The 18,841-nt window shown below is 34.6% G+C and overlaps 1 protein-coding gene across 4 annotated transcripts in view; it reads right to left on the bottom strand.

Annotated features, from left to right (window-relative positions):
* Window positions 1-347: 347 nt before the first annotated feature.
* The window catches only part of LOC123538826 (cardioacceleratory peptide receptor-like), a 59,724-nt gene continuing 41,230 nt past the window's right edge, over window positions 348-18,841 (bottom strand). For 2 of the 4 annotated variants that reach the window (XM_045323217.2, XM_053530533.1), the window contains exons 3-10: window positions 11,898-12,033; window positions 10,498-10,601; window positions 9,526-9,619; window positions 8,815-8,951; window positions 6,986-7,175; window positions 6,379-6,507; window positions 3,608-3,788; window positions 348-1,615 (exon numbers count right to left, since the gene is read on the bottom strand). In XM_045323217.2, coding sequence (XP_045179152.2) covers window positions 1,264-1,615; window positions 3,608-3,788; window positions 6,379-6,507; window positions 6,986-7,175; window positions 8,815-8,951; window positions 9,526-9,619; window positions 10,498-10,601; window positions 11,898-12,033 — 1,323 coding nt within the window. In that variant the 3' untranslated portion in view covers window positions 348-1,263. Of the gene's footprint in view, window positions 1,616-3,211; window positions 3,277-3,607; window positions 3,789-6,378; window positions 6,508-6,985; window positions 7,176-8,814; window positions 8,952-9,525; window positions 9,620-10,497; window positions 10,602-11,897; window positions 12,034-18,841 lie in introns of all 4 variants that reach the window. The other 2 variants (XM_045323219.2, XM_045323220.2) reach the window with 2 other exon arrangements.

Raw genomic sequence — 18,841 nt, 5'->3', positions numbered from 1 at the left:
CCAGGCGATTCAAAACTCTGTTCATTCTCGCCTGTTTCGTGTTTGATGTTTATTTTTTCACTATGTGTATTGTTGTATACATGTTAAGCATTTACACATCCCTTCATTCATCTCGGTAAGGTTTCGTGTCGGAGAGATTGTGGTCCTCCTATTTCTTTCATTATTTATATTCATATTGATATTTTATGTACTGTATTTTATAAGAAAGCTGTATTAAAAAGCCCACGTGGATCCAAGCTGACCAGTAAGGTCGTGCAAAGTATGTTTTTAAAGCAACTGATATATTTCTTTGTTTATGACAAGGTTAGATATTTTTTGTACCAACAAATGATAACATCAACTGAAGAAACGAGTTCAAATAGTTTAATCAAATAACATCAAAACATTGAAATACTTACAAGAAAAAACTTTTAAGCTCTGTACTGTTTTCTTAATATCAATAATGACTGCGAATATAAGGCAATAAACAAAAATACGAGGGTCATTGTAAATTTAAGATTAATGGTTTGTCAGTGACGGTGAACGGATATAATCTGTCGATGAAGTCCGTATTAGGGTAGAGCTACAACAACTAAATGTTTAACTTACTGAGCGCTCTTGTCACTTATGAAATGGTCAAAAAGATGTGAACATGCCGCGAACATGCTTCGAACCTACCCATCCGCGTGATATTCGCTGCTAGCCACGAACAAGCTGCTATTGATTTGATACCAATGATTGTAGTTTATTGGCCAGAAGAAGATAAAAGATTGTAATATTTCGGTAAACTGTTAACGAAAAGCTTTTATTTCAGCCAATTAAGATGTAATATTACCTGTACGGTTACAGTATGTCAAGTGGCGACAATAGAACTTTGAAGACGTTAACATTTATATTTTCTAATGTCTGTTATGCTAACTGCCTAAAAATATGCACACAACAAATATGCACCGAATTCTTGATGATATGATGTCATTTTTGTTTAGTCATTACAATATTATTGTAAAACATTATATTTACATTAAATTTTATAAATGTAAGAACATGGCGCTTACTGACAGAATATATGCCAAAACGTGCTAATTTACTAATAAGCTTATTTTTGCTCTAGATATGCCTTTGCGGAAAATGATACATTAGACGTAAGTACTGAATGCAATGTGTTGCGTTTAGACTGCTATAAACGACGTCGAGATATGAGAAAACCAATTAATCGGTCAGCATTTAATGATATGTAGGTATTGTATAATGACCCTCGTTTTACGTATTTACAAGACATAGATATTACGGTAATTTATTATCCTTTTTCACAGCAATGAGTATAAAGTCACACATCTCAATGTTGTTTCCTGTCCGTGATGGACGCTTATTAGAATATTCGCCAGTCGCGACATAATGTGATGCCTTTAACGAATAAGAATCACTGTTGTTCATTGTCCTCGGAGACTTACACAGGAAGTCCTCGGAATTTCTTGGAGATCTTCGTGGATATTCACCAAAATTTCGCGGTGATCTTCTGATGTAATCCCCGCATGCGTCGGTGTAGTTGGAGACCTCTGAGAATCCGGAGCTTCTTGGAGTTGGACCTTCTTGACAACAAAAAAGTGTTGAAATGCAACGGAATATTCTTAATTGTCTGTAAAATAAACGTTTTAACTTCAATAAAAATGTAAGCACATTAGACGCATAAGGAAAAACAAACAACTGCCTCCATAAGAAATTAGGAACGATTGGATAAGAAACGTACCTATGTGCAAACACAGGACGATTAATTTGTTACTTAAAAATGGTTATCAACCCTTTTTCATAAATGAACATTTGTTTGTTTGGTTTGGGTTTAACGCCGTTTTTCAACAGTATTTCAGTCATGTAACGGCGGACAGTTAACCTAACCAGTGTTCCTGGATTCTGTACCAGTACAAACCTATTCTCCGCAAGTAACTGCCAACTTCACCACATGAATCAGAGGTGGAGGACTAATGATTTCAGACACAATTTCGTTTATCAAATAGTCACAGAGAACATACGCCCCGCCCGAGGATCGAACTCGCAACCCCGCGATCCGTAGACCAACGTTCTGCCCATAAATGATTATGATCATAGCTCTATGAATAACAAAGAAGTAGTAAAGAATACAATTATAAGATTATTTACATGTGGAATATGTGAATCCTATCAATTAAATAACATTGACGTTCACTTAAAGAACATGGTAAATGTTAAATTGTATGGTTGTTAGCGATGAATTAACACGCGCCTTTAATCCAATAAACGGAACTTTTCCTATTTCATTTTGATTATAATAATGAAAAACTGGTGAAATAATTCTAATAGGATTTCACTTTAACTTCATTTAACCACATTGTCAAGTTTACTTAATTATTTATAAAGAATTTCAATATGTATGGTACTACTTTGCTGAGCTATGTTAACAAATACCATTCAAAACATTGAATACTGTGAAATCATTGATATTCGTTAAAGACCAAATTTTCAAGCATTTTGAGTTTGCACTCAATCCGCAGAATACTATATCGTCGAACAGATAAAACAGTCAATTCTTTTTTATCCTCCAATGTTGAAATCTATCAACTCTACGACCCAATAAACCCCAAAAAGTTTACAAAAACCCCAAAAATACAAAATTACATGACTTCACAGAATACTGTGTTTTTTTAAAAAAAAACAGAAATACAAAGTAAAAGACAATTAAATAGCAGGTGATGAAACATTCAATTAAAATAAAAGACGTATAGCAAAATACGGTTGTTATATGAGCTTGCATTTGAAATCTGTGTTAGTGAAAACGTGATAGTGAAACAGAAGTTAATTGAATATGCTTTGAGAACATTCATAGATACAATATATGCCAACAAATACAGGTCCTCGTTGTTTAATGTCGGACTACAAACGGAACGCACGTACCAATTATCTGAACACAATTCCTCCGCGACTCAGAGTAACCGCATTTACTGGTATCTATAGCCTACTTCCAGAGCAAACCAAGGATGTCCCACTTAACTTATTAAATCAAATTAGACAGATGGACAAAGTGGAAACAGTCAATTCTTTTCTGAATACTAGACAGTCCATATTTTAACATGCGACAGTTGTTATATACAGTATACATGCCTGATGCAAGTAAGCATTACCATAGTGTGGAGTTAGAGCTTTGTTCTTAGATATATGTGTGTGAAGGGGTGTTAAATATGTTATATTATTTCTGATATACCATCTTTCCTTACGAGCGTACGTTTTGTTTCCATGGAGAAACTAGACTTTCTAGTATCCCTCCTCCTGGTATAAGCCATTTATAAACATTTATTATAGTTTTATACTACAGGTGCACCACTCGTGACAATAATACATAGTAATAAACATTGAGAAATCTCTAATAAATGCAAAATACAATTTGTCATACACGCGATAATTTCATATTTCCATGAATGCGTTTTTAGAACAAATACAATAGACATTTAAGAAATCATAACATTAAATACAAAAATATACACGTTCAATATTTTAAAAGATTGAATCATGTTTCAGATAGACTTTGATAATAGATATTACAAATTGAGTTAAGTGTTGTATGTTTGTTGACTTAATATAAAAAAGTACGTATATTTACCTGAGATATCGACATATCCTAGTGCTAAATATACCATATATGATAGGATTAGCGGCACTGTTAAGAGGAGCTAAACTTTGGAAAAATGTTGATACAGCAACCATTTGTTGAGTACGTGGAACATATCCAAGCAGGCTCAGTAGGTTGAATATAAAATATGGGCTCCAGCAGATAACGAACGCTAGAACAAAGATTAAGAAAAGGGTATGAAGCAGATAATGAACGTTCAATACATACCCGGTAATAAAATTATTATGAAATATTCGCTCCATGCAGATAATGAACGCTGAAACATAAAAATATGTAATTTGGGCTCCAGCAAATAAAAACCGCTGAAAAAGATAATCTGAACAATGGGCTCCAGAAGATAATGAACGCTGAAATAGAAAATATGAAATCAACACTCCAGCTGATAACGAACGCTAAAATAAAGAATACAGAATAAGGTATCCAATAGGTAAAGAACGCTGAAATAGGTAATATGAAAAAATTGTCTCCAGCAGATAACAAACGCTGGAATATAGAAAAATAAAAATTCATTCCAGCACATAATCAACGTTGAAATAGGTAATATGAAAAAATTGTCTCCAGCAGATAACCAACGCTGGAATATAGAAAACTAAAAATAGATTCCAGCAGATAATGAACGCTGAAATAGGTAATATGAAAAAAATGTCCCCAGTAGATAACAAACGCTGGAATATAGAAAACTAAAAATTGATTCCAGCAGATAATGAACGCTGAAATAGGTAATATGAAAAAATTGTCTCCAGCAGATAACAAACGCTGGAATATAGAAAACTAAAAATTGATTCCAGCAGATAATGAACGCTGAAATAGGTAATATGAAAAAAAAGTCCCCAGTAGATAACAAACGCTGGAATATAGAAAACTAAAAATTGATTCCAGCAGATAATGAACGCTGAAATAGGCATTATGAAAAATTGGCTCCAGCAGATAACAAACGCTGGAATAGGTAATATGAAAAATTGTCTCCAGCAGATAACAAACGCTGGAATATAGAAAACTAAAAATTGATTCCAGCCTATAATGAACGCTGAAATAGGTAAAATGAAAAGTTGGCTCCAGCAGATAACAAATGCTGGAATATAGAAAACTAAAAAAAAATGATTCCAGCAGATAATGAACGCTGAAATAGGTATTATGAAAAATTGGCTTCAGCAGATAATGAACGCTGAAATAGGTAATATGAAAAATTGTCTCCAGCAGATAACAAACGCTGGAATATAGAAAACTAAAAATTGATTCCAGCAGATAATGAACGCTGAAATAGTTATTATGAAAAATTGGCTCCAGCAGATAATAAACACGGGAATATAGAAAACTAGAAATTGGTTCCAGCAGATAATGAACGATGAAATAGGTAATATGAAAAATTGGCTCCAGCAGATAATAAACACGGGAATATAGAAAACTAGAAATTGGTTCCAGCAGATAATGAACGCTGAAATAGGTAATATGAAAAACTGGCTCCAGCAGATAATAAACACGGGAATATAGAAAACTAGAAATTGGTTCCAGCAGATAATGAACGCTGAAATAGGTAATATGAAAAATTGGCTCCAGCAGATAATAAACACGGGAATATAGAAAACTAAAAATTGGTTCCAGCAGATAATGAATGCTGAAATAGGTTATATGAAAAATTGGCTCCAGCAGATAACAATCGCTGAAATATAGAATAGGAAAAACTGTCTCCAGTAAATAATTATAGCTCAAGTAGAGAACCTGGCGATCCAGCTGATACTTTGATGCGCGTCCATACGACGCAGGTGCCCCTATATCTTGTCACTGCACATGGCTTCAGGACTCCAGGTGAAATGTTCTAGATATATGCAACACAAACTTTTAAGCACTTATTTACAATGTCTACAATGCACTATCTTACATGATCAAATCTAACAACGTGTGTCTTTATGACATTCTTTCAAAACATAATCGTTCAGTACTTGTATGTAAAAAAACTCGATCTATGTTATGCTTATCAGATGTAAAACAGCAGAAATTAAGCACTATTTTAAAATTACTCTAAAATACTGAATTCAGTTTTATATATGTTTAAGCCTATTTATCTAGTTTTTTTTATTATTTTGGTATGCAGACCAGGATGCATGTTACTTTAAGGTAATGGATGGTAAATTTACGTTCAGTTACGTGAACACTGTCACGTACTCTCCATATACGATTTTAGCATTCTCCGGTATAAATGGAAAGAATATATATGATCGCCCAAAGAATACCGAAACGGCATACAGGTGTATCTAACCCTTAGCCTGCTGGCGGCAAGTGATTCTGCCTTTGCGACCAGTGCAGACCAAGATCAGCCTGCAAGTCTGAACACGGTCTGCACTGTTCGCTATTCAGTCAGTAATTTTTCAGTGAACACCCCTCTGAATAATAAGTGGTACTCCCCAACTTGAATGATGGGCCAGTCCATTATATAAATTTAGCAAGGTAAGGGTTAATCGCACGGAAATTACCAATCGCCATTACGGGTCCACAACCGTAAAATATTTATGATATGTTCTGGAGAAGACTGTATACACCCACTAAAATGATATTTGCTGCCTCACATCCGAAAGTTTGCATAAAAAAACAGTGACATAAAAAGGCACGAATGACTTATTTAACTCACTCAGTCACAGTTTTATCATATATCTTTTCAAACGAAGTCTATATTGCTCTTGTGCTTTGAAGGAATATAGCAATCTCTTTAAATCACCAACACCAAAAAAAAAACGCCTCTTTACCTGTCACAATCGTAAATGTCATTTTGATAGTGCGGATTTTTGCCTGTGGTATAATGCCTTTAGAACTTCGGCCTCCAATATTTCCACTTTTTATTCTGTTTGACTTCGGAGATCCCGTCGGTGTGCAACCTGTATAAATTGAAACGTGTTAAAATGCCTCTTACATTAATCGTCAGTTTACCATTTGACAGGTCTTCCATTAAAATCTTACTATATTTAATGGGAGTCTGTCTACATAGACAAATTGAGAAGCTGATATAAGACCGCTGCTCCTCCGCCTTACATTTATGGCACGATTGCGTTACAACACCCATATAAAGAGGGGAAAAAATGTAACTATGCCCAGTTCATTGCATGGACTGTAAACAAATGACTATATCTTCTCTGTTCGTAGGCTGAATGCAAGTTTTAAAAAGTCCCCAACCAATGACCTCGATTGCATGCAGAAACTACTATATGGAGCGGCCTCATCCTGTGCTACTAAACATGCTGCTTTGTAGACGAAGACTTTCTATTGTTTGGGGCTTCATGTGTACAATTAACAGGAACCAAATGTGTGTATACTTAATAGAGCAAACGTCATGAAACTTTTTCTTTGGTATCTTACCATTTTTTGCTGAAATCTCGTGTGAAGATGATACTAAGAATTTTTTCTCTGCAGTGTACACTTGTTTAGGCCGTGTAGATTCTAGAAGATGGCTGTTTTTCCATATGATCACAATAATGAGGGTGTAGCATCCAGCAATAATTAAGGCGGGCAATATTAATACAGCTGTCATCACAGCAACAAAATATATCTGGAATAAATGTAAGCAAGTAAGCGATCATGTAAGCTTTCTTATATTTGCAAAACGTCACTGACGGAAGTACATAAGAAATAGTATACAGAAGTAATGATATTGGCGTTGTAATTATGAATTGGGGAGGTTATTTCTTTACAATGGTGCTAGAACTATATTTTTGTCCATCAAACCAGTATTGACTCGTTATGTCGTGTTACTTATTAAAGTATCTTCATGAAGAAATTCCGAATTCATTATTAATTCGATACCGCTAAGATATTACAAATGACACTAGACTGCCGGCAACACTCAACTTGTCTGTATAGCTCATATCTTAATGATAGCATTTAAAAAAAAACGTTTGTTTCTATAGACCTCTGACAAATTCGCACTACCTGTCTACAATGTAACGGCATATAAAATGTACCAATAAAAATTCTGTTTCATATTAGATTCAGTCAATTCAGATCCATATTGGTATACTTCTGGTTTTCACTCAATTAAACAAGACATCCATACATTTCAAGAATCGAAAAAAGGAAAACCGGTTCGCAGAATAAACATCCAACTTTCAACTTTAGATAACAACTCGTAAACATTAGAAGCTATGTATACATGAAAAAAGTCTGATTTTATCTAAAATACACTCAACAATGAAATAATGTCATCTCGTTTTTTTATTTACGCAAACACACTAGAACTTCGAAATTTATCTGGACCGTTCCGACTACACTGGGAAAGTGTATTTTGTCCGCCTTTGCTTCCAGACCTTTATCATTTTGCCGTAATAATTAAACCAGTTTTTTTAGTAAAACACATTTGAAGTTGGAATTGCTTTTTCTGTAGCATATACATTCACATGGTTTAGTAATTATACTAAAAACAGTGAAGTATGATTAAATTATTTTGAACAAGGCAAATTTAACACTTCTGATACCACTGCTATCTGTGAACTACATAACATGTAGTTCACTACATGTCCCATAACTATCATAGAGGAAAACACATATATAACGTATGTCGTAACAAAGTCAGGCAATTGTCTTATTATTTACATGGTTACAAAATGTTCATATCCATCACAGTTTTGTCCGAAACAAAGTTTAGTTAGTTTATACTAACTTGTTTTAGCTCGACTGTGATGAAATTTTCAAGCTTATTGGAACCACTCTAGAGTCCACTTCCTGGAAAAACCAGTACTGGTGTCATATTAGAAGTCATGGTCGTGACCCCAGTGGGGCTCAACCCCACGACCCTTGATTGAGCGGCCGACACCTTATCCACTAGACCACCAAATGTTGTGTTTCGCTCCGTAAAAGTTTTGTTTGTTTATTTGTTCGGTTTAACCAGTGTTCCTGGATTCTGTACCATTATAAACCTGTTCTCCGCAAGTAACTGCCAACTTCCCCACATGAATCTGAACTTGAGGACGAATGATTTCAGACACAATGTCTTTTATCAAATCATCACGGAGAACATGCAGCCCGTCCGAGGATCGAGTGTTGTATTTGCATTGAGTGTAATGAAACTTTGAACGAATGTAAACTACACAAATACAGATATGTCAGTGAAATTGTACTGGTATATGTTGGCTATAAACAATGTTCTGGCGAACTGAGGTTGTACTAGTAGACATTCTGTGACGTATACTTACTATCCAGTGATAGTTTTCAGGAAATGCCAACCAACATTCATATGAACCGTCAGAAACACCCGAGAAAACTAACATTGGTATGGCAAATAGAGCTGAGAGTCCCCAGGCCACTCCAACAAGGACTTTACACCGTGTCCCTAATGAGAACATAATAAGGTTTTGAAATAATGTAGGCACAAATTATCCTTTGGCCGAAATTTATATTTTAATACTATTATTAAATAAATAGATTTTTAAGTTATCATTTTTGTTCAATGACGAAACATTTTATGTTGATAATTAAGGTATATGGATTATCAAAATATACCGTATAGTTATCTGAACTGATGTTTCTACAGAACTTGTATCATTAATGTTAAAAAGTTGAACTAATAGTAACTGATATTTGAGCCGCACCACGAGAAAACCAACATAATGCGTTTGCGACCAGCATGGATCCAGAGCAGCCTACGCATCCGCTCAGTCTGGTCAGGATCCGTGCTGTTTGATAAAGGTTTCTCTAATTGCAATAGGCTTTGAAAGCGAACAACATGGAAACTGACCAGCCTGCATTGATGCGCAGGCTGGTCTGGATCCATGCTGGTCACAAACGCACTATGTTGGTTTTCTTATGGTGTGGCTCAGTTAGATAAATCAGACCTAAGGTCCATTACATCTTAATACTAAAATGTTACATGGTTTAAAAAATGTTTCTCAAAAGTTGTAACTTACAAGTTGTTGAAAAGGACAGAGGTCTAGCAATGGCGTCGTATCTGTCAATACTGAGAGCCACCAGCATGTATGTAGAGGCGAACATAACAAAAGCCTATAATGAGAACTTGTGTGCCTTAGAAATAAGGAGATTAAACATTGCGAGTTCAATTTTTATACAGAATGACAAGCAACTGTCTTTTTATCGGAGGGCCGGCAGGAGACAAAACAAATTTGCGAATAGTAATGTTTTAAGGACAGGGAGCGGGATATTTTAATGAAAAATGTCTACCTATAAAAATAATTAGCAATTTGTATTGAAACACCTTCATACAATACAAATACAAATAAAACTATTTTCATTAAATGAATTTGACGGTCTATACTTTGTTCTATATAACTAGTGTACATTCAACATTGTATTTGCTTAGCTAACGGCATATCTTAGAGAATAAAATGATGAAATCTATTTCTGGGGCCGTATTCATAAAGCATCTTAAGTATAAGTTTTGAAAACAAAATGGCGTCGTGAGTACGATTAAAGTGTTGTTTTTCAGATAAAAGCACTTTAATCATAATTGTGCATGTTGTACCTGTCTGAAATTAATGTTGTTTTCTTTTATGTTTTCGTCCACAATAAAAGCCAAGAATTACATATTAAGTTGCTTTATGAAAAACAAATATAGCTCTAGTTAAATAAAATAAATTTCTTACCTAAGTAATACTTAAGTAAATAATCAATTTCTTATACTTATACTTAAGATGCTTTATGAATACGGCCCCTGATATAATGTAATTAATCAGTTATTGACTGGCTCGCCGGAAAATTGGTGCAAAATTTGGCACCCAAGTTTATTTTCAATATACAGGTTGTCATATTTATGGATATTCTAATATAATACAAATATGTAATAAATAAAATTTTCATTTTCTCAGTTATGTTTACTAGTATTGTTATCAAAACATAATTCAGTTTGAAATATCATTGCACACCTGAGCAAACTTGAGCAGTTTACACATGACATCCCCAGCATACCATTTCACTGTAATCTTCCACACGAGGTCACCCAACACAGTAACTAAACCTACCGACAGATCTGCAATAAAACGATACGATTAGCTTCTTTTACTTTACCTTTACCCTGCTAAATTGTTATGATGTACGCGTCAATATTTCAATTTGGACAGTACATTAACTGTTAAAAGGGGCGATTACCAAAATAAAATACTGACTGAATGGCGAACAATGCAAATCATGACTAGACTGCACGGATGTGGAGGCTGATCATGATGTACACTGGTCGCAAAGGCAGAATCAGTCGTGTTTAGCATGATGAAAATAAGGGTTAGCAAATCTCTAAGGACATTGGAAGTGTATGCGCAATCAAGCAATATAAAAGAGATACTGTCCATCGAGACTATGTATTTGTTTGACATCGTTATTTTATAGGTAATATGGCGGCTTCCCAGCTTTCGATTGTGGAAGAAGACTACAGGAACCTCCCCGCCATTATTTCAGGCACGAGCGAAAACCTAAATAGAAGAACGACCCTTCCGTGAGTCAGCCGGATGCGCTTTCTCATAGAGACCATATCGAATTCTACCCTAACGTAATGTTTTAAACCCGAAGAGATGAAGAGCAAGTGAGTCGAAGACAACGACCTTAACCACTTGGCCGCGGATGCCCCAAGATATGTTCATGAGATGTACTTCAATGTGACAATGTGCAAATTTACACAGTAGATCCGAACTATGTTATACAATTAAATCAAATTAGCGCCATAACCTCAAAGAACAAAAAAATGATTACACTGAGTCAATATACGGAAAACGTTTTACTGCTGCAACTTGGCATTTAAAGTATGTTGTCATAAGAAAGACTCAGTAAACTCGGATGTTAGACTAGAAACATCGTAAGCATTTAGGTGTGATAACGTCATTATAATAGAAACATTGCCATCTGAGTGCGAGTCGGACACACTTGGTTCATAGTATGTCTAGAATTTTATCATTGTGACATTCCTTGTACCAGTCCAATGATATGTATGACAATGTGAAAAGGCATTATAACGATAATATAGGCTTTTCAGGAGCGTAAAGAATACAAGAACGCATCAGAAATCATATTCTTTAAATATAGTTTTATAATCTTTCTTTCATAAATAAATGTGAATTAAGAGAAAATGTGCTTAATGCTTACTTCGTCTCATTGTACATATTAACGTAGATTCTCCGTTTCCTAATAACCTTTTGCAAGAAGTACTAGTAACAGAATGTGTTTTACCGACATGTAAGTTTCATTTTAATGTAATAAGGGACACACTTATGACGAAGTAACAAAAACCAAATACTTTAAACTATAGTCAAATAAAATGCAAAGAAAAGGCTATTACCTGCTAAAGCAAGATGCATTATAAAGAAATGCATCCTTGAATGTCGGCGCTTCGACAAACCAAGAGCCAGAAGAACGATAGAGTTTCCCAGCACGATACAGAATAACAAAATAGACAAGAATACAACTTCCTCAGTCTGAAAATATAATTAACAAAATAAGTTTAATCTAAGTTATTAATGGCACCATGTTTTACTTATAACTACCTCGGTTTTAGTACTTATTTGTTCAGCAATTTGTAAAGCGTTTGCTGCTTCTTGCTATATTCGTTCAGGAACAATACAAAACAGTTCTTGATTTCATACTGAAATCTAATAAGGTGTAATGTAAACACGATCAATTCTGTAGGTTTTCTCTCATATATCATTTTAATTGTAATGTCGCGGGATTTTGTAAACGTAATAACTTCGTATTATTGTTAAAGAGAAAAAACAGCAGAAGTCAGGCGTTAATACGATTGAACAAAATGTTGTAAAGACGCTAAGCACAAACACAAATAAAAATAGAAGTGTCACACTGTCACTGACTCTTACACGTGAAGAACTGTTTGTTCTTATGTACCAAACAATGATATGATTCTAACAGTATATGAAGACATTATGCGGAAGGCTGCTTAACCCTTAGCCTGCTGGCGGCAGATGATTCTGCCTTTGCGACCAGTGCAGACCAAGATCAGCCTGCACGTCCGTGCAGTCTGATCATGGTCTGCACTGTTCGCTATTCAGTCAGTAAATTTTCGGTGAAAACCGCTTTGAATAATAAGTGGTACTGTCCAAATTGAAAGATGAACCAGTCCATTATAGAAATTTAGCAGGGTAAGGGTTAAATCATTCTATCTATTGTAGTCATTATGTATCATAATACGAGGTAAAATCTCTGGCTATTGTATACTGATAAGAACTATTTTTTCTCTCTACTTAATTGATAGAGATTATATTTGCATGACTTCCTTTTAGTTTTTACCGAAATGCTAAGCATTTTCTACAAATTTTGTGTACGAGAACTGGTAGTTATTAAGATTACAAGATTTTGACATCGTCAAAACATCGTACTCATGACACTCAACGAATGAAACAGGCCAATTATACCTGCCTAAAAGATGGTTAGTCAATAATTCTTATCAATATATAATTAAGCTACGACACATATGTGTTGCATGTCAGAAAAGCAAACTTAATCATCACATCATATCCTAAGGTTTGAAAATTTTACTGCTGCCCTTAATGAAGTCTGTAAGTCTCTGTTAACTCCTTCATGGCGGATGAAATGAGCCGTGCCATGAGAAAACCAACATAGTGCGTTTGCGACCAGCATGGATCCAGACCAGTCTCGTCAGGATCCATGCTGTTCGCTTTCAAAGCCTATTGCGATTTGAGAAACTGTTAACGAACAGCATGGATCCTGACCAAACTGCGCGGATGCCACTATATTGGTTTTCTCATGGCACGGCTCAAATATGATTGACGAAACGTCTTAGTGATAATTCGAACTGCTGTATTCTGTACATGCTGCAAGTTATCAAATACTTTTGCTTTAACTCATGTTAAATCATTCTACTACTACAACAAGAACCGTTAACAATAATTATATACCAACATGTTTCGAGAATGTGATAAAAAAGGCAAAACGTCATTAATGTTAGGGTTAAATAGAACTTAAATTCACATAAATATTACTATCATACCGTTATGTGTAATATTAAGTTCAATAGAAGAACACCACCTTACAAAAGAGACACACTTGATCAGCACAAAATTGTATATACACGTATGTCTTGGTATGCCGCAAAATGCTCATTCTATCGCACTCGATTGAATATAACAAGATACTGATAGAATTTCTACCTTTATCTAATGAGTTAACATACGGACGTACTAAGTTTGAAGCAACCAGAACTAATTAAAGTACTCTTGAGTACGAAACTAGATGGTTAATGTGCTCTCAAGACGTTGTTAATTTTGCTTAATATTTCTCTTCGCGAAGAAAAAAAAATAGCTCAGAAAAAAACATCTGCGCTATATTATTTTCTGTCATTTATGTAATATTGAACATTTTGTTTACCTTGATAATAAAGAATGTATACAAAGTTGTATAAAGATTATCGACTCTCAAACTACCACCAGATCTTTAGGAGGAGATGCGCTTAAAGGTTTGTTAACTTCCGGTCCATTACCTTAATTTCTAAAGCTCTATCAAAATCAATCTGATTAAAAGTTGCAAGCTGTAAATGTGGTCTCATATTGGACGGAGAGTGTCTCATGTATCATATTATCGTGATTTTGGAGTCCAGCTTCGATAAAGCCCTGAACAAATACAGTGTTTGAAAGACTATAAAAGTTTTTCACACTCCTCTACAGACTTAATATAAGCCTTCCATTATCGCTACAGTCGTACTTTCCTCAGACTAATGTGTCAATAATCACCGTGACAATCCAATAATGAAATACAACTAACACGACGGAAATTGTTTCCTTTTACACTACTCAGACTTATCACCATAAGGGCCAAGCAATTTCTTTATCACAGTAAATTATATATGTTACGCACGACTACTTTATTACAAAGCGGCTGCCCACATTCTTTTGGTGTTAGCTTTGTTCAAGATCAAAGACAAAGAGCATTACAAAAACTTGTACAAAAATATGATTTGTACTTTGCAACAATGTTGCAAAAACAACTCCTGTCTGTAGCGGTTAGAAACAAATTGGTAAGAACTAATGTCTTGATTATCAGATCCGCGGCGAAATTACACTGAATTTGTATTATCTATAATTCTGTCAATGTGTTAACGTCTTTAACTCTTAGCCTGCTGGCGGCAGATGATTCTGCCTTTGCGAACAGTGCAGACCAAGATCAGCCTGCACATCCGTGCAGTCTGATCATGGTATGCACTGTTCGCTATTCAGTCAGTAAATTTTCAGTGAAAACCCCTTTGAGTAATAAGTGGTACTGTCCAAATTGAAAGATGGACCAGTCCATTATAGAAATATAGCAGGTTAAGGGTTAAACAAATACGTAAGCATTTATTACAAACACACTATTCTAGTATCGCCGAGTAATAACGTACTGGCTGATTACAAAATGGCAGATTTTCCTTCAGTTATGTTCGTGGTATCAAAACACTTGTTCTCTGGCACCAGCCTGTAGACTTCTTAAATTGCGTCTTAAAAATTCCATTAACAGTTATTAAGCGGTCTTAGTTTATGGCCAGAAACAGCTTTGATCGATTTTCTTATAGTTTCTGCCTTCCTTCTATATTCATCTGCATAAACTTTTTTTGGTATGCGTTCCTAATATTAAGAATTTGTCAATCACTTGTGAGTTTTGTAGGACACTCCTTGTGAACAATTGAGTAAAGACGTGTGCTTGGTTTTTAACATGTCTCAAAATTAAAAAAGAAATATCATAGGTCGCCAAAAAGAAAAAAAAAACGACGAAGATACAAATGTTGCGGAAATGCATGTTACCGTCCGCGCCCTCTAGCCCCGGATTTACACATGATACGAGCATATAAATACAATTAAGGTGTTCAATAATGACGTCCAAGTTTTTTTTGTAGTTGTGCATGATATTTAGTTTAATTAATATTTCTCTACTCGTGCTCGAACATGATGACTTTATTCTTATCTTCACATAGGTATGCTATACTGATGTTATGTTCACCTAGGTACGCTATACTGATTTCGTGTTCACTAAGGTACGTTATACTGATGTCATGTTCACATATGTATGCTATACTGATGTCATGTTCACATATGTATGCTATACTGATGTCATGTTCACATAGGTATGCTATGCTGATGTCATGTTCACCTTCTAGGTACGCTATACTGATTTCGTGTTCACAAAGGTACGTTATACTGATGTCATGTTCACATATGTATACTATACTGATGTCATGTTCACATATGTATGCTATACTGATGTCATGTTCACATAGGTATGCTATGCTAATGTCATGTTCACCTCCTAGGTACGCTATACTGATTTCGTGTTCACAAAGGTACGCTATACTGATGTCATGTTCACATAGGTACGCTATACCGATTTCGTGTTCACAAAGGTCGTTATTCTGATGTCATATTCATATATGTATGCTATACTGATGCCATGTTTACATAGGTATGCTTTGCTGATGTCATGTTCACAAAGGTACGCTATATACTGATGTCATGTTCATATGGGTACGCTATACTGATGTTATGTTCACACAGATACGCTATACTGTGGCCTTGAGAAATCTGAGCGAGTAGACTGCCAACACATGAAACAAAGCTCCGCCTCGAAAATTAATATTTGTTATATACTTACAAATTCAGAAAACGAAGAGAAAACTTGTTAGGAAAAACATCTGTAACATGATATCACATATGTTATTATGTTTACGTAAGGTTTGTTGACATTTTGTTGCCTCACCTGTAAATCACATCTTGTTTTGTTTGACTTAAATGGAAATGACATTTAATATCCGGTAAACACTTAGAGACATTTCTTAATGACAATATATTTTGATTCATTGATCATTCTGTCGAAAATGTACTTAAACACTTGTACATGCTGCAATATCGGAAACATTGCAAAAATCTGTTTGCTTAGTATTTCATCTTTGTTAACTGAATATTTCATCATTTTTCATTTAGTGGTGTTAATATTTAGTTATTGTTAATATGTTATTTTCTTTTCTTTTCCTTTATTTTGTTGTTGATTTAAATGGCGTCAGAAAGCGCTGGTAATATGTGAAAAAAAATCATTAAAGCAGGAATTGCCGATATTTTCGGTCTTAATTCTTCTTTCTAGGCCGAACTCTACCATCCAGCTTCGATAAGAATAAATTACAGTTCATTGACACTTTTATTTTGAAAGGCGATATTTGTAATTTTTAAGCACTTTTTCTCAATTTTTTTTCGAGAAGAAAAAAAAAAACAGGACTTGGATTAATGTTCTTAATGAATACTACATGCAATTTATACACTTGCCAAAGTGTTTCACGGTGACATAGCTACCGTGCTGGGAACCAATTGCATGCTCCTCATATGAGCCGCGCCATGAGAAAACCAACATAGTGCGTTTACGACCAGCATGGATCCAGACCAGCCTGCGCATCCGCGCAGTCTGGTCAGGATCCATGCTGTTCGCTAATGGTTTCTCTCATTGCAATAGGCTTTGAAAGCAAACAGCATGGATCCTGACCAGACTGCGCGGATGCGCAGGCTGGTCTGGATCCATGCTAGTTGCAAATGCACTATGTTGGTTTTCTCATGGCGCGGCTCATATCGTTTCTGAAAAGGCGAACATTACTGCAATAATATTTATAATTACATGCACACAATGATAAATTTTGAAATGAAATCTTAGAAATCAAACTCTATATTCCTTTGCGAATATTTTTTTGTAAACTTTTTCATGTTTGTTTGTTCACTTTTATTTCTCCAGATCAGAAGTAGCACCTGCTGATACAAGCAGTCAACTCACTCGTATGTTTCGACAATTTTCGCGAATGGGACTCGGTTATCATTACTGTATATTATAAAAAAATCTTTTCAGTACTGTTTGATTAAAATGGTTCTCCATGTTTAGATGACAGGGTCTCATGTTCTGCAAAGAATATTTGTTATGAAAAAAAAAACAATAACAACAACAATAAAAACAACAATAATCTGTTCTGTTCTGTTCTAAAAACATCTTTAGTTAGGTCTGGCTAAAAGTTATTGATAGACTATTTTTTATTTACTAAGTCATTTTCAACATAGTCTAAAAAGTGTTATCATAAGTTAAAGGTGCAAAGGCTGATATTTTCTGCAAAGTAAATTAAATTACCCATGTAATAAAAAGATTTCTAATTTGTCTGTCTTCGCGTTTATTATATAACGCGTCAATGGTGTGCTATCTCATTTCCTATTTGTGTTTTGAAACAGCATATTTGAACACTGCTGAAATTTTTATTTGATCGAAAGGTAGATTATGTGGCAAATTGTCATAGAAACGCGTCTATCAGGCCATGGAATATTTGTTTGAAAATAGCTAGACGTTAAATCTAATGGGAAATTACTTGAATTGATACCGTCTGGCTATACCCTTATCTGTGAAACGATCTGACTATCCTTAACTTCAATAACTATCTAATTTCTGTGATTTTCTACCTGAATTTATATAATTGTATTTTAATATAGTAATTTTGCGACATACTAGAAGTTATCATGCAATAAATATAATACTAGCATCAGTGACAATGCATTTCTGCAGATAAACGATGTCCATTTTCAAAAGATTAATTGGGACAATTATACTGAAAGTAAAGTATGTGTTTTTGATATAACATAAAAACAGAAGTATGTAAACAGTTGACCCAGAATTATGTAAACGGTTGACCCAGAATTATGTAAAAGCAGCTGTCAAAGAAAACATATTCATATCACCAAGTTCTGCAAAGTTTCCATGTGACTTTCACCTTGTTTAGTAACTTCATAACGTCATAAATACTTTGGCAAAGCATAAATATGTGCGTTATCACGGGTTTAATCCTGTAATTATGGCCACTAGAAAATATTCTACTGATTCGAGTAAAAGCCACGTGTTACCAACTAAATTCTTTAATTAAGAGTTCGTGTTTAGCACCTAGGTTTAGCTTTTTCAATAAATTTCGAATAGAAACCATCTGATCATCAGGTAGTAAATGATTAAACTGAATAGATAAATACTCACATATCTTGGGAATTACGAAAAGTATTACTGTTTATGAAATCTTTCTAACCAGGTTATGATGCGTGAAATACGTAATTAAATACAGTTTAATGAACAAAAGTTTCATTATATACGCATTTATTAAAGTTTCGGCTAAGCTTATGCAAAAACAAGTTTCTCTAACCGGATAATACCTATCAAATTTTTAATTCCGTAATGATTGGAAAATCAATTATTCTATCTAAATGTGGATATTGCGTTATT

Source organism: Mercenaria mercenaria, chromosome 18 (assembly GCF_021730395.1).
Source record: "Mercenaria mercenaria strain notata chromosome 18, MADL_Memer_1, whole genome shotgun sequence".
Classification (NCBI taxonomy): Eukaryota; Metazoa; Mollusca; class Bivalvia; order Venerida; family Veneridae; genus Mercenaria; species Mercenaria mercenaria.
Note: the sequence above shows the minus strand (reverse complement) of the source record. Positions and strands in the feature narration are given on the sequence as shown.